This window comes from Cuculus canorus, chromosome 3 (assembly GCF_017976375.1).
Source record: "Cuculus canorus isolate bCucCan1 chromosome 3, bCucCan1.pri, whole genome shotgun sequence".
Taxonomy (NCBI): Eukaryota; Metazoa; Chordata; class Aves; order Cuculiformes; family Cuculidae; genus Cuculus; species Cuculus canorus.
The window spans coordinates 87,675,716-87,700,219 of NC_071403.1; the positions used below are offsets into that span (position 1 = coordinate 87,675,716).

Consider the following 24,504-nt stretch of genomic DNA (forward strand, 5'->3'; position numbering starts at 1 on the left):
CTCTTTAAGTAAATTGATTTAAGTAATTTTTTTTGTTTTAAAGTTTATTTATTAATCACATAAAAACTATTTAAGTAAATACAGACATGAATGGCCTTATTTGCAATTTAGCAGAAATGTATTTTGCTGAAAAGGTGGCATGCAGACTTGTACACAAGTTCCTATTGCTTTTCTGAACAGGGGAAAATTTACTTTAAGAGTGACTGAAATAACTTTTGAATGTAGCACGTAATTTAGATTTCTTAAGCTGCTGTACGATGGCATGTTTTATGCACTGTCTTTCCTGGGATATGAAAAATGTTATTTCCTCCACACTTAGGAGTTTACATCTATTGAATACCCTTTGATGCATTGAAAGAACGTGTCTTTTAGAAAGAAGTTGATATTAAAGAAACTGGTGGTTAATCATTAATAGCACTGTGATTATGCCTTCTCCCCCCCCCACTCCCCCTTTTTTTTTTTTTTTAATTTTCAATTGGATTAGTTAAGTGCTTCGTTTCTGCATTTGTCAGTAACTGATCAGGGATGCAGCCTACCCTCTGTTAGGGTCCTAGATTTTATCACTAAATTTGGATAACTTCATTCCAACCTGAGGATTCCCCACTAGGTGATACTCAGCGCTTAATAAGCAATCTTTAAGAAAGCACAGCAAAAACAGGATCCTGGCACTTGGTCGTTATGATCTGTAACTGTTTCTTGTGGTTGTTAAAAACTGAGGACAAGCCTATGATTCTTCATAGACAAAAATGGGATTAATGGCTGTAGAGACAAAATTCTGTTAAGATTTATATTCTGAGAAATTTAAGTTTGCTTAAGTTGCTACTGCAAATCTGTTAATGCTGGTGAATCTACTTAGTGCCATAAGATTTCAGTTATTAAAACTTTGGAGAGCATAAGGATAAAAGTAAGTGTGAAATGAGTGTTTTGAGTATTTCATCCTAGGTTGGTTTCTTTCATGTAGGCAGAATAAGCATTTTAATTGTGACTACCTCGATTTAGAAGCTTTAGCTATAAATGTACAGGTGGAAAGATTTCTTTATATGTTGGCAAGAAACTTCAATGTCTTTGACACTAACAAGAAAAACATCTTAGATTATGTAGATATCTTATGTCGATATCAACTAAACACTGCAGCAAACTAGGAAATCACACAACCCTCTAGTTTTTCTCAGTTCAGATTACTTCAGGGAAAACATCTTGCATCATTTTGTGTGTTGAATGTTTTTCTTGCAGAAATAAGAAAAAGCATGTATTGGGAAAAAGGTTTATAGAAGGTTACAATAAACATGCCTGTTCTTTGTTTCAGTTTTCCAACTCTTTTATTAGATATAGTTTTTAGAAGCGAGTTGGAAATTAGGATTAATTTAACTTGGCAATGTTTCTTTATAATGTGAATTCTAATTAGTTTTTCATTCTTTTCCCCTCCTTTTAATTCTAGAAAATGAAATTACTATTGACGATGGATACTTTGGAATCCGTAGTAAGTGAGATATATTGACCTATGCTCTTTACCGTGTGTTTAAATTTAACAAGTTTGGCTGTGGTAGTTGAAAACTATTTGGATTATTAAGTTGGATTTGACAGGAATTACTTATAAGAGTTTGTTTCCTCTGCTTATATGATTATTTTTGTATCCAGCATTTGAATATATCACACTCAGGCTGTAATCCCATCTAATAGTTATAAGGGACTGGTCGGAAGAGTTGAAGTACTGTCAGCGTGCTGCCATTAAAGATTGAAATTTGCAAACTTTAGGTCACAAGCCTGGGTTTTTTTAGTAGTACAGAATGGACTGTTAACTTTTTCTTAAAACCCAGCCTTAGAAAAAACTTTTCCTGCCTAGAAAAATATTATGACTTATGCTAAATGTATGCCATCTGCCTCTTTAGTTAGGCACATAACTGCCAAAACCTCTCATGAGCTCAAGCATCATGTTTTGGTGTGTGCACGTTTCACTTGTGGCAGTCTAACCCACCTCGCACTTAATGCTCAGTCCTTTGGTGCCTAAAGTAACTCTTTATCTTATCTCTCACAACTTATCTTAAAGCTTTTCCATTTTCCTTCCTATCTTTATTAAATGATAGGTTTTGCTAGGGGTTCTTCAAAACTGTGGGATCTGCTTCAGCACCTGGTCTGACAGCTTGTGCTTTTTGACTGTCCTGTTTGCAGGTTTTTCCTTGTTCTGGTGGTGAGGTTGAGGATTTTCCTCTGTGCTTTGTTTCCCCATCATATCTGTTGCTGTATCCTGTCCTGCAACTTATGCTGCTTTACTGGTATTACGATGAGCTAATTTGATACCTAAATCTCAATAGAAACGGGGAGTCTCGAGTTGCATGTGAAACTTAAGAGATTGTCAGTGTTATTCATATACCGAGAGAACCCAGGGCAAGAGGATGTTACTTCTCTCTTTGGAGACTTACCTTTAGCCCTTGGTACCATAAATAAAATTAACACTGAAATACTTGGTGCTCTCTTGCAGTCAGTTTACACGTGATGCTGTTGAGGATCATTGTTCCCATTTAATCCCCTTAAAAGCCAGCAAACCAACTGCAGTATCTGTTGTCTATTCTGTGCATTTCAGAAAAGATGAATGAAAGGATGCACTGAATAATTGCTCTGGAAATACTATTGAATATGGCTGATGATAAGGAGGATTGTCTGGAAAATGGTGTCAGAGGAACTGTATTTATAGTTGGTATATTAAACTGTCTAGATCTCCCTTTAGAAAATAAGTTATTAAAGTGTCCTCTACTTTTCATATACTTTTTGATAGATGGTATTGAAACTGTGGATGCTGGGTGGCTGACATGTCAAACAGAAATAAGATTACGGCTACATTATTCTGAGAAACCACCTGTATTGATATCCAAGAAGAAATTTAAAACATCAAGATTTAGGTAAGAGGCTGCTCATTTCAGTTTGCAGTTTGTCTTGTGTTAATTCTCAATATCAGTGATTCTTTTTTACTTAAAGTAACCTTCAAATTAATTTTGGGTTGCTAATAGGGGTGTACTATCAGGCCAATTTCCAGATGTTTAAGCACTTTGTAAAAATATGGTGATAACATTAAGTCAGTGATGTGCTTCAGTTACCTTTTTATTGTTAATGTCGTGTTGTAAGAACATCTTCTGTATCAACAAAGGAAGACAAACAGTCAAACAAAAATATGCTGGTTTCACTGCTTTGCAGTTCTTGCCTTTCTGATAGTTATTAAGCTATTAAATATGTAAAAGCAGATGTGATAGCACAAGTTAAGCACCAGGTAACAGGTGTCTTTCACAAGTACTTATTCCATACTGACTTAGTGTTCCCTGCTTCTTGGCTGGAACTGTAGTGTTAAGTAGTTCTCTGCTGTTACTTTCAGAGAGTTTTCTTCTTTGTTCTTTTTTTCTGAACTTCTCAAAAAGAACAGAATGGAAGTGGAGATTGGGCGAAAGGAAAGGGAAAAGGCTGCTGTGTTTTTTTATTTTTTATTGCTTACTACTTTTTCTCCTTACCAGAGTAAAGAGCCCTCTTCACTTACTATAGGGTTAATTCTCCACTGGCTTTACAGATTTCCAGTCAGTGTGGATGGTGGAGATAATAGCGTTCTGAAATCACATCTGTTGCTATTTAGATCAGTTTGTTGGTTCTATCTGCAGACGTATCTAAAAAAGCAGACATTATTATAATTATACAGTTAACTGACAGAAGGGTATATCTTGATGCTGATGGTTTGAGGAGTCTGTCCCAGGTTTTTGATCTCCTTCCCCTCTTGAATTTGTGGGATCTAGAGCTTGCTCTTCTCTTCCCTGCTCTCCTTCCGTGCAAGCACCTTTCCTTCCTGCATTTTTTTTTGGGCTGTGTGGTTGCCAAACTTTATCCCAGCACATATCACTGTAGTATAGGCTTGTTTTCTGCGTCTTTTAGTCTTTTTGTGTGAAGCAGTGACAAAGAGTAGAGATGTATAAAAGCCTCTCCTCCTTAACTGAAGTCTGACACGTCTCTGAATACATGATGATGGTTACTACTAACAATCCTCAGCAAAAGTGCTTTTTTACAACCGCCATCGTTGGTAGTGTGTTCACTGTGTGCTACTCTTACCAATAGGAAACAGGGGAACAGGAGTTCTCAGATCCTTTGACAGACTTACAGTGTTTTCTTTAATGGGAGACATTAATAAAACCTCAAACAATTCTGTATTTAGTTGCTAGAAATCAGATTTTGAGCTTGTAACATATGAGCAACTTCCAGCAGACCACTATCAAAATGATTTAGAGATCACTCAGTTAACCTGGGAGTTACTTCTGTACTATATGCCCTATTTTGATGGTCTGATGATTTTTAAAAAATTTTTATTCCCCCCTGCCCTGCTTCCAGCTGATCTGGTGAGGGGAAGGTTACTTCTCACTGAATAATGTTGTAATAAATAAATACTTTTGTCCGGTTCTCTAAGCTTTGCAATTTTTCCCTGTGTGTTTTAGCAGGTAGAGAGAACAATCACTGAAGCCTGATCCTTCTCTGAATTAGGTTGTTGAAATCCAAGCTTGATAAGCTGGATGCGTTCATTAGATAATGTTTCCCACATTCTGCCTAAAAAGTTACATCTGTCTACTTTTTGAATGTCACCTGCTGTGGCAGTATCATTTTTCAGGTTTTAGGAGCATCTGTGTTGTGACTGTGTGGACTCAGTATAAAAATTTTTGACTGTAATTGTTTCTTTGAGGTGCTTCAGTTCTACTAGTGGAATTGAACGTCTAATTAAAATACTGGTAACTGCATCTCATCATACTGCTTAGGTAATTCAGAAAAGGATTTGGATTTATGGTACATATGCTTCCTCCATCACTGGCATCATCCACTGTTGTGGAAAGCTTGCTCCTGTGTTGACGATGGATTATAAACTCTTGTAGAGACTTTACTCTTCTCAGTCCAAGATTTTTTTCAGGAAATAGCATTTTAGTTTATTTTTAAATGATCATTTAGGATTTCTCACGAGGCTTACTGATTACGTCAGGCTGTTAAGTCTAAGAGAATACATTTATCTGCCTTATCAGTGTTCAGAGAGACATAAAGTTTTGTGTGTGCTTATGAGCAGCCACCAGCATTCAGATAACCGATCTGATGACTAATGCTATTTTCAGTGCTTTTTGTTAGCCTTTTGGCATTATGGGAATCTCTGGAGAAAGGCTGTTTGTCAATCCTAAATTGTTAGTCTGGTGGAGTGGGTGCTTCTCAGACCACTTGTACAATTTCCCATTTGTTCAAGTTCCAATTTTAGAAGTGATTTGAGCATTTAAATCTCACTAAATAAGATTTGGAGAAAAAGCTGCAAACCCTGACTTTTACAAGGGCCCACTGCAGAGTGCTGTCCTGTAGGTGATAGTGTTGAGAAGAACTCTTGTGTGTATGAACTTTCCATGTTTTCAAAGGCAATCCCATGACATAACCATTTCTTTTGAATTTCTGGTTTAATAGAGTAAAATTGACTATAGAAGGCCTAGAGGAAGATGAAGATGACGAAGAGGGCCAAGAAAAAACATCTCCTACTGTCCCTCAGAAAATGGCAAACCACTGTGGAGTTCTCATTAATAAAGTAACAATGAATATAAATGTCGACACACTCAGCCAGACTGTGGTTATGCCTTACAGCCAGATCGATGGATAGAATACACAGTACAAACCATGGAGCCTGATAACTTGGAATTAATCTTTGATTTCTTTGAGGTGTGTCTCTACCACTAAGAAGCAACTTCAGTCTGCTTGTGGAGTTAGTCAATTGCCATGAAAGATTCCACTATTGGAATAGAACTACTACCTGATAGTTGTGGTCTTTCAGACCCGTGTAAGCAAGTTATTAGGTATTGACTACTACCCAGTTTGCAAAAAGATTCTCTGAGTCTTCTTGATGTGGCACATAAAATTTTGCAGTTTCTCCATATTTAAAGTCAATGCAAATTAGATTCAAATCTAGTGTGCATACTGCATGTAGTTTATGTTGGCTTGGTTTAATCCTTTATCAGAGCTCAGTTTTGCATGTCCTTGAATACCGGACAATGTGGCATATAAGCTAGTTACATTACAATTGTTTGATCTTAAGTTTTCTTATGAAAGAAACTTCTCTGAACTGACTAGTGCAACTTAAAACTGGATATTTGTGGATATTCCACTACCGCATCTGTTACTTTGCAGTCTTTTTTTTCCCTCCGAAAGATCTTAATATTCAATATCCCTTTTAAAAGAAGACAGTTTCTGTCTCTTCATACAGTTAATGCAGAAGGAAAGTTTTAAGCATTCTCTTTGGTCTAAAACCAAGATCACTTCAATTTGTAATTGTAAAGTGGGTATGTGGTTTCCTGAACTTGACCACAGTCAAGTGCATGTTCTGTGTTAGTTGTCCTCCTCCTCCACAAATGAATAGGAAGTTGTTTTAAGCATATATATTATTTCAAGTCAGCTTTGTTATAAACCCAAATTCAGCTTTTTAGGAGACAGACTATTTATTACATGCAGTTTTGATCTGAAAAGCTACCAAATCCAAGAGTTTTCAAAGACAAACATACATGAGTTTTTTGTAGATATCTATCAATGATTTCATTTTCCTGATTGTAATTTGCAACACACTGTTACATTAAACAATTTTTTAGCCTGGAATTACTCTTTTCTGTAACACACAAGAAAATTTCTGTTGCATCAGTGCTCTGCATATATCTTCCTGAGGAGCAAGGAAAAGAATTAGTTCAGAATTGTCACCTATGTATAACAGTAGGTGTTTTGGGTTTTTGTGTTTTTGTTTTTAGGAAGATTTAAGTGAGAAAGTAGTGCAAGGCGATGTGCTCCCAGGTCATGTAGGTTCTGCCTGCCTCCTGTCATCCACAATTGCAGAACTCGGAAAGAGTGCTGGAGTTCTTACGCTTGCTATTATGAGCAGAAATCCAAGGAAGACAATTGGAAAAGTTAGAGGTACAGTTGATGTAAACAGATATAGATGCCTTTACCTGAAGGCATCGGCTGTCTATTGACACGTGAAGCCTTTGTTATTTTTCTTGTAGTGGACTACATAATAATTAAGCCGATCCAGGGATACACTTGTGATATGAGGGCTTCATATGCGAAATATTGGAAACCAAGAACAACTCTAGATGTTGGACACAGGGGAGCAGGAAATTCTACAACAACAGCTAAGTAAGTTCACTTGCATTTTAATCTGGAGGGAGTATGTTTAGTTACACTGACATCAGCTGAGGAAGCAGACAATTTAAAATAAAAGCTACAACCCATAATCATTTGTCACGTTAATATCACATATGCATGTTCTGTAAAACAGACTTGTGACTCGTATTTCTGTTGTTTTAATGGACTTTTGTGTCATGCTGCATGTAACAAAACCTTTTCTTGCTCTTATTTCAGACTTGCTAAGGTTCAAGAGAACACTATTGCATCTCTGAGGAATGCTGCTAGTCACGTATGTACACACACTTGTATGCGTGTAGTACCTGTAGAGTAGCTTGGCTTGTATGCGTAATTTCCATGGTTCAGTACAATGAATGGTAGTTGCACTGATATAAAATTACATCAAATCACCAGGGAAATTCCCTGAGAGATAAGAGGGGAAGTAATAGCTATATTACTCTCATTCTCAGATTCCTCAAAAAAACGCAGAATTCTATCCAGTATGTTATGGTGGTGTTCTGATACAGTCAGACATTTAATGTCAACCCTGCAGAGACATAGGGTTGGAATACTTCAGAGCAAATTAATTAAATTTTGGCTCTGCTACAATCTCTCAGCACACTCAGGTGGCTGTGGTCTCATTCAGAGACTGTCGACTACCTAAAATTAGTATCCAGAAAAGAGACTTGGGAGCTGAGCTGGTAGGGTAGAACAGTCCTTTGTTTCAGTGCTTGCTACGACAAAAACTTGGAATCCTAAGATGAGACTTTCAATTTGAGAGATAATAACTTCAGAGGCTTAAATTCTGTGACTGAGGTAGTCACTTTTATTCCTTCCAATAATCTCTGTTACTGAAGCCATCTCTCATAAGATTGATCTAGACAATCTAGGGAGATGCTGAAGCAGAGTAGCTGGAGTCAGAAGCATGTTCAGAGGTTCCTTGTCTAGCTCCGGCTCTCGCAATAAGGAGCTGTGACTACAGTCACATAAAGATGCTGCTATGATATCATCAGCCACTTAGCTTGTAGGCTTACTAAGCATTTTCAAGTACTTCTTCACTAATGCAGATTCTTACATCTTTTGAAGTTGTTAAAGGGATGGGAGCAGAATCTGGAGTGTTACGCTTATTCACTACTCATTCTGGAGTGCTGTACTCCCCAGAAGTCACAGCTGAAAACTTTCTCTCATTTGGGAGTCAGAGTATAATTTGAACACAGTATCCGAAGCATGCACTATCTGCAGAGCAAAAGAAACCCGCAGCTACTGAGCACTCCTTTTGAACAATAGTTCTTAATATCTGGGTGGACACAGCAGGTTTATAGACAGCTTTTAAGAAGCCCGCAAGTAATAACGCGTTGAGGCAGGAAATTTACTGCGAAATCATCGTCATCGTCACAAGAAAAGTCATTTCAGCTGTTTTCAGATGAAAATGCTGAAAGCTACCACTCTACAAATACTTCTACTGAGAAAAGAGCTGAAAAGAAACCTATTCCATACTGAATGCAAGAGTTTGCGAGTCAGCATGGTAGTTTGATGAATGTTTTTCTTGAAGGACTTTCAAAGGAACAATTTACAGAGAGATGGAAATAAGTTTTAAAAAAAAGTGCATTTCTCTTTCTTTTTCCTTTTTTTTTTTTTTCTCCTGGCCCTTCCTCTTGTTTTAGCTTTCTTCCTCTTTAATCTTAACAGAAAATGCAGTTGGAAAGGATAGGAGTATACTGGATGTCGCTGTTTCCATTCTTGCACTTACTATAGCACACTACTACAGCATTAGTCATTATTGACTTCAGAAGCTCCTCAGTATATGGAATATCTCCCTAAAGCTTTGCCAGTTTGTAGCAATCGCTTGCGTCTTGAGGAGGTGGTAGGCAGGAAGGGCACCATGGAGGCATCTGTGTTTAGAAACATCATCTTAGCCTTTGCCTGAAATCAAGTTTATAATACTCAGATGTTATTAGAGGGTTTACAAGGTTAAGCAAGCTATATGTATGTCAGAACTGTATTATGGTAATCAAAATACTTCTGTATGATATTTTTTGTTCCTAATCAATTGTTCAGTAACTGGTGACAGCCAACTGCATTGAACTTTTTGATGTCTGGGACCTGTGAATACTTGGCAACTTGTCTGTAGTTCTCTAGTCCTTGTGAATAAATAGTTAATGGATTTTTTTTGTTTTGTGTGTTTTTCAATGTTTTGTAGGGAGCAGCATATGTGGAATTTGATGTACATCTTTCTAAAGACCATGTTCCTATTGTGTACCACGATCTCACATGTTGCATGGCCATGAAAAAGGTAAAGATAATGATGATATCTGTATTTATCTTTAAATGTGACCATTACAGAAACAAGAATTCCAGGCTTTTATAGAAATAATACTTGGGAATTGAGGGTTGGAATGGGAATAAATATGCAGCATTACGGCATGTAGAGCAAGAAAGTTGAATTTTTTCCTTTTTGATGTTGCAGCAACAGCGTTTCACATGCATGGTTTGAGACTCTTTAAGCATACATTGTAGTTATTTTTAGGTGTTTCTTTATTCATGCTTTGGATGAAAAATGCAGACAACTCCATTCAATAGTGACTCTGGGTCTCTGTCAGAGTAGGTTTTCAGAATAAGAACTTCTGGTTGTTTCCTTTTTGAGGGAGAGTTCATGTGATTCACAGCATGACTTCTCATTCCTGCTGATACTTTAACCTAGACTTTTCTTAAGAGCATTTATCGGTATGTAGCTGCAAGGGTCCAAACCAAAGTCTGCCTTGTTTAGGTATCACAGTAGTGGCCAGTAGGTTGAAAACAGGAAAGTGGAAGAAATGAGGATCTTCATTCACCTTAGGGAGTTTGATTAGCTACAAATGGCTTGACTCCCATTTGTTTTTCTAGCTCTTTCTTAACCTTTTTTACTGCTGCATTTTGCTCTGTCCTTGAACTGTGAGGTGAACAATAAAAAAACACTTAATGTCTTGTTGGGGCAATAAGGGAAGCTGAAGAACTGCTTTGGGATTGCTCAATGGAACAGAAGGAAGGGAATTAAGATGGAGGCTCTAGAAGCAGGAGGCTGGCTCTTGAAAGCAAGTTTCATTTCCCTTTCCTTGCTTGTCATGAGGCTACGGTTGCTCCTTCTATTTTAACCAAAAAACTTTCTTGTGCTCTGTTACATCAAGAGTACTGTAAGCAGGAGTGGACAAGACTGTTATTTGTACATACAGATAAGAGTTCCTTGGAAGGTGCTCTGAACAGACTGTCACAGTACTTCTCAAATATCCAAGTTGTATGAAGCATAACATTTGAATGTTTTCATAGAGTAAAGTGACATGACACTTCTTAATATCGAAAGAACCACGGGCATTTGGAGCAGTGACATTAAAAAAAACACTGAGGTGCTTCTCCATCTGCTCTGGTTGCATGTTCTCCACTGAGAATAGAACACTTGCATTCAGCAGCAGCGCAAAGAGACTGGACTCTGTCTAGTTTTCTTCCTTTCTAGTTCTGGCAGTGAAAACAAAGATAGCATGGGGGGGCAGACTGCAAGATGAGTTCTCGCTTCTTAGCACTAAGTTTGTGTCCTCCTGCGATTTCTAAGTAGCTTGACTTTGAACAGTTGTGGAAATGGCACTTTGAATAAGGGAAATGCATATGCAGTGTGCATTGAATTGTCTTGTTGAGTAAAAATTTCTTTATAGTGAAGAGAGGAAGTGAGAAATGGTTTGACGACTTTTTTTTTTTTGACGTCGGACCTTTTATTGTCTCAGTTTTAACAGGATGCATTTTTTAATTAGTTCTGAGATGCTAGATAGACAATAATAAACTGGACTGCCTTGGAGTATTTTTTAAGGCATTTCTTTACCTGCAAACTTTTTTCCTGAATAAATAAACTGTAAGTTAGTACAGAATAGATATGCTAACTTTTTATGAAGAAGGAGCATTGAAGCTTCTGACTTGCATGAAAGACCAAATCCTGTTATTTCAGATTGACAGCTGTTTTTTATGCTTGAGTGCCTGTGTTATTTCCTGAAAACTGTTTATCTTATTCATATTATAGTAAGATATAACTTGTATCTTTATCAATAAAAGAAAAAATGAGCTGCGTTTAATGTATCCATATTAAAAGCATGCAGGTTTTTTTGCAGTTTTCAATGGTGCTTAATTAATTATGTATTATTTCTCTTCAAAGAAACTGGATACTGAGCCTTTGGAACTGTTTGAGATTGCAGTCAAAGAACTCACATTTGATCAGCTGCAGTTATTGAAGGTATTGTTACTTTGGCAAGTATGATATGCTGGGTGTGGAATTTCAAACTGTGACGTTTAGGTTTTTAGGAGTAATAAGTATCGGTAGTGTGAGAGAGCATAAGTTTTAAAAATTGCACAGGTAGAGAAAGCAGCTAATTCCAGGATTAGGACTTTTATACCATCGTTACACCTTGAGCAAACTTTGTTACTTATGTCTTCTAGAAAAGTGATCCAACAACTTGTATGGATCCATATCACTGCTAACATTGATAAATTTTCAAAAATAAGGGAAGCTGAAAATGCTAGTAGCATGCATTTAAAGCTGATGCTTTGGAGTCTTTGCTGAAGAAGGAAGATAAACCTTACAAAGTTTATCTTATTTGTAAATGTTTCCTTATTAACAAGGAAGATCCAGGTTCTGTTGGCCTCCTCTTTGGAGGTGCATGTGGAAGTATAGAAGAGTCCATGATTCAATTATATGGATTGGACAAACTGTCTAGAAGTAATTGATTGTTTTCATTTAATTGGGTATCACCATATCTTCCAAACAGAAATAACTTTCCTACATAAAAGGGAGACTCAAGGGAATGAGACTGGGCCACCGAAGACCCAACTAAGATATCTGTCATCAGTCAAGGACTAAGACCTTGGCTGGACCAAGAACTACTTGTTTCTTTTTACCTAAAATTACTTGTTCTCCTCCCTTTTATGGAGAGAGAATTCGAATGGAGTGAAGGTGTTGGCCCTATGCCTGGCCTGACTCTATCTCGATACGTAACTACATTTGAAAAGCACCTATCAGCCCTCTGTCTACACTTGACTGAAGCAGAGTCCCACACCTGATAGAGGAGGTTTTAATGTTCAGACTTCTTCACATCTTAATATTAGATTATATTATCTATGTTTCTACCCTTGAACGTATTTTCTGAATTTTCAGTTTGGTTTTGAGCTTCCTTTGAAATATTTGTTTTATAGTTGAAAGAAAATTGGTGTCTACTAGGATTTCTTTTATTCCTTTACAATTACTAAAACTGTGTCTATACTGGATCCTAAAACTTAAAATACAATTTATAAGGAAAATTAATTACATTTTTTATGTAGTATTGTCTCCATGATGAAATATTTGTTAACTTTACTCTTCTTATACTCTTTAGCTGGCTCATGTTACTGCAATGAAAGTCAAAGATCACAATGGTGGGTACTAGTTTGCAAGAGTCTTGAGACTTATGTATTACCTTTAATGATACGTATTCTGTCGTGGCAGTCACTTCTTATAATCACATTTGGATTCTTCCTGAACACTTCTAAATGCTTATATTGTTTAATTTTGTGCCTGCTGTAGAGTTCTTAGCTGCTCTTGGCAAATACCTGGATCACAGTTACTCGCTTGGGAAGAGGGAACAGGAGGGTAGAAGATGAATGCATCAATAATTATATATTTATTGAATATTGATAACGGTTGCGACTGATGTTTCCATTTTATGCTTCTCTGGCAGCCTTTCAGAATTACTAAAAACAACTTTGGTAGCTGCTGTAGGGTCTTATTGGTGCTGTAAGTTTTTTGCCTTAATTTATTGCTTTTGGCAGTTTACTGTCCGTGTAAAGTGTCTCACACATCCTACCTGTCTTAGGAAAGATAATATTAAGCCTTGACAGGCAAGACTCCTTCTATTGGATATGTTTCAGTGACTGGAACAGAAAGGGATGAGAGAAGCTGTTTTTGGTAAATATTCTGGCAAGGCTTTTAATGGGGGTCACAAAACTTTCCCACTGGCAAAACAAGAATTGCCAACATCATCATTGGAGTATGTCAGTGTTAGAGGAAAAGCTTAGGTAATCAAAAGATAGACCTGATTTCCATTCTTGAGTCCTAAAGGCCAGGCTTTTCTTGTTGGGATTAGCAGTGCTGCTCTTATTGTAAGTCAATATTTTGTTTCTTTTCAGCATCTTTTAAAGAAGAAGAAAGCTCTGCTTTTGAGACCCAGCCATTTCCTTCTCTGCAGAGAGTAAGCAATGAACGTAGAGCAATCGTAATGATTGTGGAACATGGAAACATGCATTTTTCTTTGTTTTGCACACAGAGCAATGGATATTCATTTTAGGTTTTAGGCCTCTGATATCAATGCTAGAACTGAGAATAGACTTTGTTGGCCACTCAAGCCTTTTAAGTGCTTAAAAGTAACAATTTGCATATTTTTCAAGCTTCTTAATTGATGAACCCAAGCTATGTCACTCAGGATACACTCAGTTTTACAGCTCGTTGACATCTGGGCATTGCATTGTAATGCAATGACAATTGTTGCTAATTTTGAAAAAAAAAAAAAAGGTCTTTGGCAGTTCATTACATACTCTTGGCCATCTAGCAGAGCCAGACAGGGAAATGTCAGGTGAATTTCTAGTATGTTCCCATTTATGGCTACTTAGCAACTCTGGGCTTTGTGTTTGGGTTATTTTTTGCAGAACGATTGACAGTTGTTGACCAAATACAGTTTGACACAATTCAAACCGATTTTGTTTTCTAGAACTACTGTTTTTTCCTAATATCTGAACTGCTCATTAACATGCCTTCTAGGGACTTGCTTTATACAACAATACTCCTTTTTACTCGGATTATGGAGATGATTCGTATCTGATTATTTATTGGCTTATGTAGATATGTGAAATATCTATCAGTTACAGGTTATGTGCCCCACTTTTTTATTTTTAATTTTAATGTGCCCCAGTATTTTTATTATTTTTACTGTCTGATTAGATGACTGCGTAACTGCAGAAAACAAGAGACCTTTGTGGAACAGTCCAGACTACTGAGGATCAATTACTTTACCTGTCCTGATTCCCCAAATTTAGTTTTCTGCCTATAGGAAAGGGTGTGTTACTTTACTCTTCTATACCTATCTTCCTTAAAGGGTTAAAGAACCATCTACCAACGTTTCCTTAATTTCATTAGTTGTTTGCTTCACGTTTTGGTTTGAAGTCACAGATAATTCTTTACAAGAATTGCATGTTCATTTGTTCTCGTCGTCATCGTGGCAAGCGCATGGATTCCATACAAGGACTATGTATTACTTCTTGCGTTCCAAAAATCTTTCTGCAGAAATAAACATTTCATCTTTAGGAGTACAAGTGGGGCATTTCTCATATGTGTTAAGGTGAATTGACTTGCATTTGTACCTTATCAAAACTTTGTCCTTAAGATTTTATCCAGTTTTATGTATTCTGTAACTTTAAACTGAAGTAGAAAAGGATACATGTGTATCTTGTGTAACTGGTTAAAAACTTAGGGGTTAGACCACATTGGCTTTAAATTCCAGTATATTCTCCCAGTAAGGACCTTCATAGGTCCTGATTGCCCTTTGCCCGTGGGGTCTCTTTATAATGAAATTTTCTCCAGGTCCTGGAATCTGTTTCTGAAGATGTTGGGTTCAACATAGAAATCAAATGGATCTGCCAACAAAGGGTAAGTAAATGTACATGTGATTTAGCTTGATACTTTGTTATTCTCATGGCTAAAGCTTTTAATTTGATATGGCAATCTGAACTGCATACAAAGGCATAATTTGGGGATTTTTTAACATGACTCCCTTGTTTTATTATAACTCCACTCTCTTTGGGAGTGTAGTATAGGTGCTGTAGCAAATGAACAAACTTACTCTTAAGACAACAGGAAGTATTTCTAGGATTGAGTTGGTAATGCAGATTGAGCTTTTAAAGTCAGTGGATCACAACAGGTCAAGCATGCTGGACATTGGAAAAGCGACAGGAAATTCAGACTCTCTTGGTGTGATGTAGGAGCAGCTACAACATGGTGCAGTAATCCAAGCAACTGCTTCTAGTTCACAGTACTACAGAATCAACTGGATCGTTTAGTGCTTGATACAGAAGGAAACTGTTATGGCTAGGATGGGAAGCCTAGAGCAGGGGAAAGAAACTAAGTAGAATGGTAGGTGAAAGTCTAGGCATAGACACATGCTCATGCACTCAGAGATGGGTCAGCTGCAGAAAGACTGGAAGATCCTGTTCTTGAAGGATATCACTTTTTTTCTACAAGTCTTATTGTACCTTCTTATATTTAGAAATAGCAATGCAAAATATGTGTAATTGGTTTTTGTGGTCTTCATGGAATTCCTTTGTGTTTTCAAAATCAGAAAAGGTTTTATAGAAACTACTGGGATGGGAAGACAGTGAATTTTTCATTGAATCTTATTGCTGTTAGAATTCACGCTGCATCTCACAGACTGACAGTGCTGTAGAGTTGTAACTCGTTCATAGACTGAAGGAGTGACTTCTGTATTTGGACTTGCAAACTGAATTCTCATGTTGCTTAGGCTGAATGAGACAATTGCTTGTTAAAATAATTTTAGTAAGCAATAATTTAAGTGGCTGAAACCTGTACTTTCTTTTTCTAGGATGGACAGTGGGATGGCAACTTGTCAACTTACTTCGATATGAACCTCTTTCTAGATATTATTCTAAAAACAGTTTTGATGAATGCTGGAAGAAGAAGAATTGTATTTTCTTCTTTTAATGCAGATATTTGTACAATGTAAGTTAAGAAGAGAGAAATAATATATTTTCCTCTTCTGTTTTTTTTCTTCTTTGGTAAAACATACTTTAGGCATAAGAGTACTCATCAGGAAAAAAAATAACACATGTTTTTGATTACACCTGAACTTTGGGTGTCAGAATAGATGGGAAGTGAAATGAGGCCTGTTTGCCATCTGAGCTGTGCCAAAAATAGAATAAGATAACAAAGTCAAAGTTGATATTTTTGTTGAGTACCTTCCGGAATGCGTCAGTCTTTCTTGACACAACAAAGTAAAGGTTGAGATTTCTTTTGGTATCACAAAGCCTTTTTCAGTCATTCCTAAGGGGTATGATAGCCTAACTTAAAACCAAAACTATCTTGTTACAATTTTTACACTGTATCTGCCCTTTTTTTTGGTTAAGTGACTTGCTTTCCTTTTGTGGGTTGTCATATTGAAGGCATAGGACTTAAACTGGGGAACAGACTGCTGGCATAGGTGTAAACTAACAGTATGCTGTAGTGCTTTGTAAGAAGAAGTAATTTAGCACTGTTGATGAAAAGGCTTTGTGGAAATACCAGTGGCTGAGAGACAGCATGGATTGAAATACCATTGAAGGGTTAATGGGGAGAACAAAACGAAATCAAGGTATTGATAAAAGGGTTAAGTGTGCAAGAATGTGTAACAGGCTAATGCCAAAACTTTGCATTACTTTTATTGTCACTTCATACCAATGTACTGGTATTCAGCTTGAAACATACATTAGTAAGGTTAGGTGTTGTGTATTAACTGTGTTCAGAAATTCATTCAAGGAGGAAACTACAGAACTGAACTTTCTTTGAGGATTTTGAATTAAACTTCCTGAGGATGTGGATCTGCACTCAACTGGGAGTCTGGCTTCCCTTAAACTGTGTGTTAATGTCTAGTAGTGGTAGAAGGAAGAGTTGGAGCAATTGGTCATGCAGTTTGATACTAAACTGTAGTACCATCTCATTGCACCAACTAGGAGCTGGAAGAACACAGTAGGATTGAATTTACCTGCTTTTTTGAACATACTTGCTACTTGCTGACTTTTTTTCTATAACAGGGTTCGGCATAAGCAGAACAAGTATCCTGTGTTATTTCTCACTCAAGGAGAATCTAAACTCTATCCAGAACTTATGGATCTTAGATCTCGTACAACTCCAATTGCCATTACTTTTGCACAGTTTGAAAACTTGCTGGTAAGCTGACAAGTTCTGGTATTACTCTGCAGTAAAATGAAACTAAACTATTCCTACTTGTTGTAAATCTGTCACTCTGGCACTGATGCTTAAAATTACAACTAACCATTAAAGTAGTAACCTCATAGAAGTAGTAAGGAGCTGCAGGTGTCAAAAGATGAAAAAAAATGACGTGAGAGTTTCAAGAACATGGATTTAAATTGAAGTATTTTGTTTTTCAGGGAATTAATGTGCATTCTGAAGACCTGCTGCGCAATCCATCATTTATTAAAAGGGCTAAATCGAAAGGCTTAGTTATTTTTTCATGGGGTGATGATGCAAATGACCCAGATAACAGGAAGAAGTTGAGAGAATATGGCGTTCATGGGCTAATATATGACAGGTACTTAATTGCATTTTGAAAACGATACAGTAACTTCTCAGCTTTATATTATCCTAATTCTTGAGAAATTTCATATAGCTTTTTCATTGACTGGGTGCAGAATATCTTCCTTTTGTACGTAGATCATAAGAACCTATCTGAACACCAAGACTAACACCAATTCCTGCTCTTTCATCTGTATATATGGTGTGGAATACCTTTTGTTTCTTCTGAGGCTAACGTGAATGTAATTTGATTCTTTAAAGAACTAGTGCACAGCATACACATTTAACATGCCATTAACATTCCTGATGGTAATCTTTAAACTTTGTACGTGATATATGCTGAGGGCAATGTTGTTTAACTGTGTGACTGAAATCTTCAACTTTTTACGTTTAGTTATGGAAATGGTCAACAGAACTTTATTGAATGGCTTTAACTCATTTTTTTTGCCAATGTTCTGTTGTGTTTCAAGGCTGTGAACTTACTGTTTTTCTTATTAAAGCTAGCTTGGAGTGACTCAGGGCAAACTGCCAAACCAGTCACTTCAGAAAGTCATAGCCACACAACTCGGGTGCACATCAAAATGCCATGGTAAATCTTTGAGCAGAAGTGTTATTTTAGTTCCTTATAAAACCCAAAAGTTTTGACTCCTTTATCATAAAAGATGGAAAATTCATTATTACAAGGTGAAGATTAACTTGGGAAGCTGTATTAAATTCTGGTAGATTACAAAGAATATGTAATCGGGAAAGGATTAAGTGTAACTGAAGTGTCAAGTTATGGAAGGCTTTCAAACCTTTTGCTTTAGCATTGCTTTGCATATTGCTTTACTGAAAAAAAGATCCTGTTTCAAGGTCTAGAAAGAAGTAGGGATTGCAGTAATCTGTTTATTACTGTAAAGCCAGTTTATGCTTGCTTTCTTCAAGCTCCTGAATATTTCCAGGCTGAATCAAGATGTACTTCTTCCATGGCTTCTGCAGAATTTTTCTCTGGACTTAGAGCCAAGTCCAGTTATTTATCAAAAATTGCTGTGCCTGCTGTTTTGTGTTGCTCTCTACTAGGCCTTTACTGAAACCATCTTAAGTGTTATTTGTCTGAATAAGGTAGGAAGTGAATACAGGAATGTTAGTGAATTTTGGGTTGCCTGCATATTGCCATAAATTATTGTTATTGCATGCAGTAATTGTGTCAAAGATAATGAACTGTCCAGGTAGAGAGCGTTTCTATAAATCTTTTCTGAACTTCAATCATCCATGTAGAATTGGGCAAAACATTGTAGCCGCTCATGAAGATGACAGGAAAACTGTGTCCTGAGTACCAAAAGTTGCTGACATCAAGTGTTGGGCAAAAAAAACCCTGCAGGTAGGGGATCTGACTTTGTTTTGCATGGTGAGAAACTGCAAGACTAAATCTGAGCAGCTTACAAATGCCAATGCTATTAGAAGAACAATCTCAATCGGGCAGGGGAGAGAATTCCACCTTCCTCTCCCCCAGTCCTTTCTCCACTTGGGCTGCAGGTTATTAGACGTACCCAAAGTCATTAAACCAAACGGATTGTCTAGTGCATTTGCTGCCATAATATTCTGCTTTTTTTCCGATGGTCAACTGGTTTTTGCCTCAGCATCCAAGATATCCGAACCCCTTGTGTTTAGAAGGGCAGCCTACAGAACTGGTGCCACCTCTCTTTTGGTGCCCTAATCCAGAAAAGCACTTTAAATGCTTTAAAAACAGTGTCTTCTGTTCACACAAAAAATTAAATCTCATTAAAACACTGTGTTAGTTTGTTTGGATTTTTTTCTCTAGTGAGGAAACTTTGACATAGCATAGTGAAATTATCTGGATTGGCAAAACCTATGAATTTTAAAGCCCGATTTGTGGGGTGCTTTCTCTGGTATTTTTGTCCTGGATAAGCTTGTAAACGACACAGGAAACATTTGTATTGAAATATACTTAACTCAGTAAGAACAAAGCCATCTTTATTTTTTTGCACCAGTTGGCTATATATTAAAATAACAATGTGGAGAGAGGGTGGGCACTAACTTACCCTTGCATTATCTTTTTTTTTTAATTCGCTTTACATTATCTGAGTTCTGTTTGTTTAATAATAGATGCAGCTGCATGAGTATAATTAAACCGATAATCCCCAAACATTTATGTTGAAAGCTTTTCCATGAGAATCTTCAGTTTGTTTGTTTTCTCTCTAAACACAGTTCCTCATGGTTGCAGGTTACATTTGCAGATTCCAGAGAAAAGCTCTGTGCTCTGTTGGTAGCTTTCTAAACCTAACACCAATTTAGTTGGCAATAAAGGCAAAATAATTCAAAACATTTCTCAGGACTAGAATAGTATCTAAATCTGTGCTGTTTTATTGCCTGAAACTGAACATTACTTAAATAACAGCATAGATATATGTAGGAAGTTAAGGGTGGGTTTTGATTTATAATAATCTACTTGCTGATCGAATTAAGATGTTATGCAATGGCAATCTGTCTTTCCTGTTTGGTGAGTTGCAAAGTAAACTCAAGTTTACCCCAAGATGTGAAGAATTTAAAGCTTTAATCAAAAGCTTCAGAAATCTTTTAGAAGGAAAACCAATATTTTAGTGCTGCTGACTCTTTGGTTTTGGACCAACCAATAGCAAAGAAAAATAGCTGTAGCTGAGACTTGCTGGATGTATGTGTTTTCAGAGGTTTCAAAAACACTGATAGGAGATAAGCACATCAGTTCTCTGTGCACCGCACAACTGTGGAACGTCCTGCAAAGCTTTCTGTAGAGAGTGCCAGTTTTAGGAAGTCTTTTAATATTTTTAGACTTCTGCAGGGTTGCTTGTGAATAGTAAGTCAGTTGGAGGAACTGTGGTTCATAGTTACTTGTAAATAATTGACCTGTTGAAGAATGAAGGATAGGGAGATGAGTTTGTTCCTTATTTTGACAGTGGTCTTGGAAATAATTCATAAGAGAAGTCCTGGAGCTGTTGTCTGGTTTTGTTGACTGATGCTGTAGTTTCACGGGCCCAAACAAAAGCGAGGGCAGAAAATGTTGAGGTGCGAGGGTAGCTGTGCTTCAAATTGTCTTTTTGGTTTGGATTAAATACTGTATACATATTGGAGCAGACTGGTTCCAGTTAATGGTCTGAAAGGAGTTTGGAGGGTTGGACTTGACTGAAATCTCAGTTGTAGAGAGTTGAATATGAAGCAAGAGTTGCAGAATTTGTGCTTGTCCTAGTAAAGAACTAATAAAATACCTGCCAGAAGCTGCTTAGAAACATGCTTAGTCATGTGCTATGAACAAGGGGCTTAGAAATGTGCCTTTGTTCTTCTAGTGTCTAACTGATGGGAAGGACTTAAGATTTGCAGTTCCTAAGGTGTATTGCTATATAGAAAACTTATCTTCTAATGTCAGTGCTTTGTCTTGGGCGCATAGAGAAATTTATAATGCGTAAGCTCACTTAACTGAAGAAGGCACAGGTTTTGTACCTGCATCCTGGAAGAATGAAGGTTTGACTTTGATTTTGCAGATACTTTCTATTAGGCAATTTCAGGTCATATCTTGGGCCTGTAGGTATCTTAGGCTTTGTGCAAGTAATTTAGCTGCTGTGCCTCCTTTCCATTTTCCATAAATCTGGACAGCATTTCCAGTCCTAGAAGTCCTTCCTTCTATGAGTTTCTTTACAGAAACTATCTTTGATCTTACTGTAGGAAACCTGATCGATATTAGTTTTTCCCTGCAGAAGTGTTTCCTCGTTTGAGTTCCATTTACTCTATCTGTGTTTGAGCTGCATATTATTTTTTATGTCTTGAACTTGCCAAGAGTTCACAAGTTGTCTTGCTGGGTAAAAAGTCACCTTGCACTCTGCTATATAGCACTCCATTGTTTTGGTTGTGACATTGTGTTCCTTTTGGACATGCCTGGAAATTACGGTATGAAAGAGAAAGGATACTGCAATAAAAACAAACCACTTTCTTGAAGGAATCATGGATGACAGTATCCATAAGAGACTAAGGCAGAAGCCATGGTAATTTCTTCCAGAAGCTTTCATTCAACAAAGACAAACCTGGTGACCTGCAATATCTGAAACTGTGTAAGCACAATAGCTACAAGTGAGGAGAGCTGTATGCCAGGATTTAAATTTTGGATACCGATAACATACTGATGTTAGAAAACAGTGCTGGGAGATCAGCATTAATTATTAACTGTATCCTTGTCACAGTAATTGTACCAGAGTTAGGTTATGGAGCATTCGAATGCTTTTGCTTTAGAATGAATTACACGAAAATTTTAGTTGTGCTTTTGCCTACAGAATGTATGCATGCGCCTCCAAACTCAATGTATTTTGGATTTGGTTGATCTGGTACAACGTTGAGAATTCATATCCTGTGGTCTTGTTTACGTGTGTGAAAATGAAATAAGGACATACTATTTCAAGTAATGTAGACGGTTAAACTTGCGTTAGGTAAATAAAGAGCAGATGTTCTGTTTTTCACTCTTCACCTAATATTGTAATGGTAATTTTAAAAAATTGTTCTGAATTGGGGGTGGGTGTGAAATACTTACTGAAACACTAAGTACTTAAACTCTATTCAGCATTATGTACAAGTAGTGTATTACAGTCTCTTCAAATAATGTCAGGACTCTGGAATTCCTTATGCTTTGATTTTGAAGCCTTTAGCTCTGCTCTTGACTGCTTTGTGCCACCAGTAAAATCATGTTTTTCAGGAGAGGAATGAGGTAAATGCCAGTGGATAGCTTTTTGGTATATCCAATGAAATATAAACCTCTGTGTAAAAGGAATACCATTTTATATTGCAAGGTGAGCAGCAAAATTTAGGGTACTGACCTCAAATATACTATTTTTATAGATTTGCTGATATCTAATTTTACTCTAGTAGGGAAAAAAGGTGCTCCATCTAGTCTACGCTTCTGTGAACTGCCAGGTTATATTGCTGACTGGTGTTTTTCTTTTCTCATTTCTCAGGATATATGACTCGAATCCTGAGCAACCAAACATATTCCAGGTGGAGCAGCTGGAACGTCTCAAGAAGGAATTACCAGAGTTGAAAAGCTGTGTGTGTCCCACAGTTAGCCACTTTAAATCCCTATCTCCGTGTAAATGTCATCATAGTTGCCTGGAAGAGAAAGCTGTAGATAACTTGAAGAGTGTTCATATGCAAAAGGACTGATTCTAGGCAGAATGTTCTTTTGTATCTGTTTAACTTCCACTATTGGAACAGTGCTATCTATATCTCCAGGTTTGTTTTTGTTTTAAGTCCCCAAATAGCAATAACTGAGTTCCTTCTTCCTGAAAGTACTTGTTAAAACTTTCAAAAAATGTTAAAATATTCAGCCGGTTATAGTCCCAGTTTACATTTACAGTTCTAATGTTTTCCTGTAATCAAATCTCAGATCTTGAAAAAGAAAATTGAGTATTAACACTGTGCTTTTTAAAAATAAGAAAAAATAAGCAAGTCTGAGAAGTGGAAGCCCTGAAACTGGTGTAGGGAAATTACAGTGATCTCATACTGCATATGCTGATCAGTGCTACAGCTTGTCAGTCCGTATCTGACAACAGCAATCTAAGAGTGTAATTATAAGATACCACTTTATTTGGGCCAGATCTAATTGTGTGTACCTCGTATATACGTACTTGCACTGATAGATCCACCTGTAGAAAGCTTTGTGCCATTTAAAAGCATCTGTATATTTTTAAGTAAACTGCAATGCATATTAGCTCATTTTCCCCCACTTTGTTGGACATATAGGCTGCTGCCATTACTTTCTGACTTGCCAATTCGCTGGTACAGTGTCTGCACTGCCGTCAGGGGTGAACCACAAGTATGATTTTTTTTTTTATGAATCTTGCACAGACCTGCTAAACTTTAGAGATGTTGCTAATAATTTTAGCAGAATTACAGAAACATCTTCAGTGGTTGAGAATCCTTTTTGCACGGTAACAAACAGAATATCTACCATGCACAAACTCTACAAATGCATGCTTAGTTAAGCATGAAATTTAGGTGTTTGCTGAGTTCCTTTGCATCTTTACGGTGCTAGTTATGTGTGAAAGGTGCAAGGACTAACTCAACTGCTTGATCTTCTCTGCCTAAAACCACAAGCCTGTTATCCACGAACATTTGAAGAAAAGGCTGTACCATATGTGGTTTGTTTATTCACATACTACAAGCTATGAGCTTTTGTATATTGCAAGTTTGTTTGTTTGTTTGTTTTTTCCTTGGAGCAAGAATCGCAGATGTACTGGATTCAGATAATTGATACTCTGTTGTCTGCTATCTCTCCTCTGTAACTATTACAAAGTCATAGTTTAGAGTTCGTAATAGATAGGCTTGCATGTCTTTTTTTCCTCCTGAAGTTGCAGGTCATGCCAACACAACAGCTGTAACTTTCTACTGAAGTGTTAATAATAATGGAAAATATTTATTTTTTTCTCCTTGTAAATTGACAATGAAAACAATAGTGTGTACTATATTCTTTATATACAGTCATTGCTACATAGAACTGATTGTACAAAGAGTAAAGCCATTGCAAATAAGCGCTTGAGGCTGCACCGCTTGAGCAGTTTGAAACAAAGAGCTTGTTTCAACTTGCCTTGTGTATTTTAGTATGTTAAAGTTTTGTTTGTCCTGCACAAACAGCACAGTAATGAGGTTATGTGGAAGACTGTCTTTATTAAAAAAATGGAAGAATTAAACAAATTTGGAAGTGTGAGAGTAGTGGGTTTCTTTGGTTGTTTCTTTGGGGTTTTTTTTACTTCTGGAAGAAGGGGATACTGAACCAGATTCTTGACATAGGGAGCCTGTGGCTGTTACCCCAATTGATTAATTCTTTAATCTTTGTTTCCTGATTTGTACACCCTTGTGTGGTTCTTTTGACAGGTCTTGGGGGCTTTGCCTGCTGATGTGCAACCCCTGTGGCTGCTCGTGAGTGCTGGGCAGTACATCCACAGAGATATCGAACATGACAGCTCTTTGTGTGAAGGTAGTTTAACAGCAGT

At 37.0% G+C, this 24,504-nt stretch overlaps 1 protein-coding gene across 1 annotated transcript in view; it reads left to right on the forward strand.

The window, feature by feature from the left end:
• GPCPD1 (glycerophosphocholine phosphodiesterase 1) overlaps nt 1-24,153 on the forward strand; it is a 42,823-nt gene extending 18,670 nt beyond the window's left edge. Inside the window, 16 exon segments of the mRNA XM_054061878.1 lie at nt 1,439-1,480; nt 2,774-2,897; nt 5,458-5,572; nt 5,575-5,706; nt 6,780-6,942; nt 7,032-7,164; nt 7,390-7,444; nt 9,353-9,445; nt 11,327-11,404; nt 12,540-12,579; nt 13,330-13,391; nt 14,777-14,842; nt 15,792-15,928; nt 16,996-17,131; nt 17,353-17,513; nt 22,471-24,153. Of these exon segments, the coding sequence (XP_053917853.1) occupies nt 1,439-1,480; nt 2,774-2,897; nt 5,458-5,572; nt 5,575-5,706; nt 6,780-6,942; nt 7,032-7,164; nt 7,390-7,444; nt 9,353-9,445; nt 11,327-11,404; nt 12,540-12,579; nt 13,330-13,391; nt 14,777-14,842; nt 15,792-15,928; nt 16,996-17,131; nt 17,353-17,513; nt 22,471-22,675 (1,742 nt within the window). The 3' untranslated portion in view covers nt 22,676-24,153.
• The last annotated feature ends 351 nt before the right edge of the window (nt 24,154-24,504 follow it).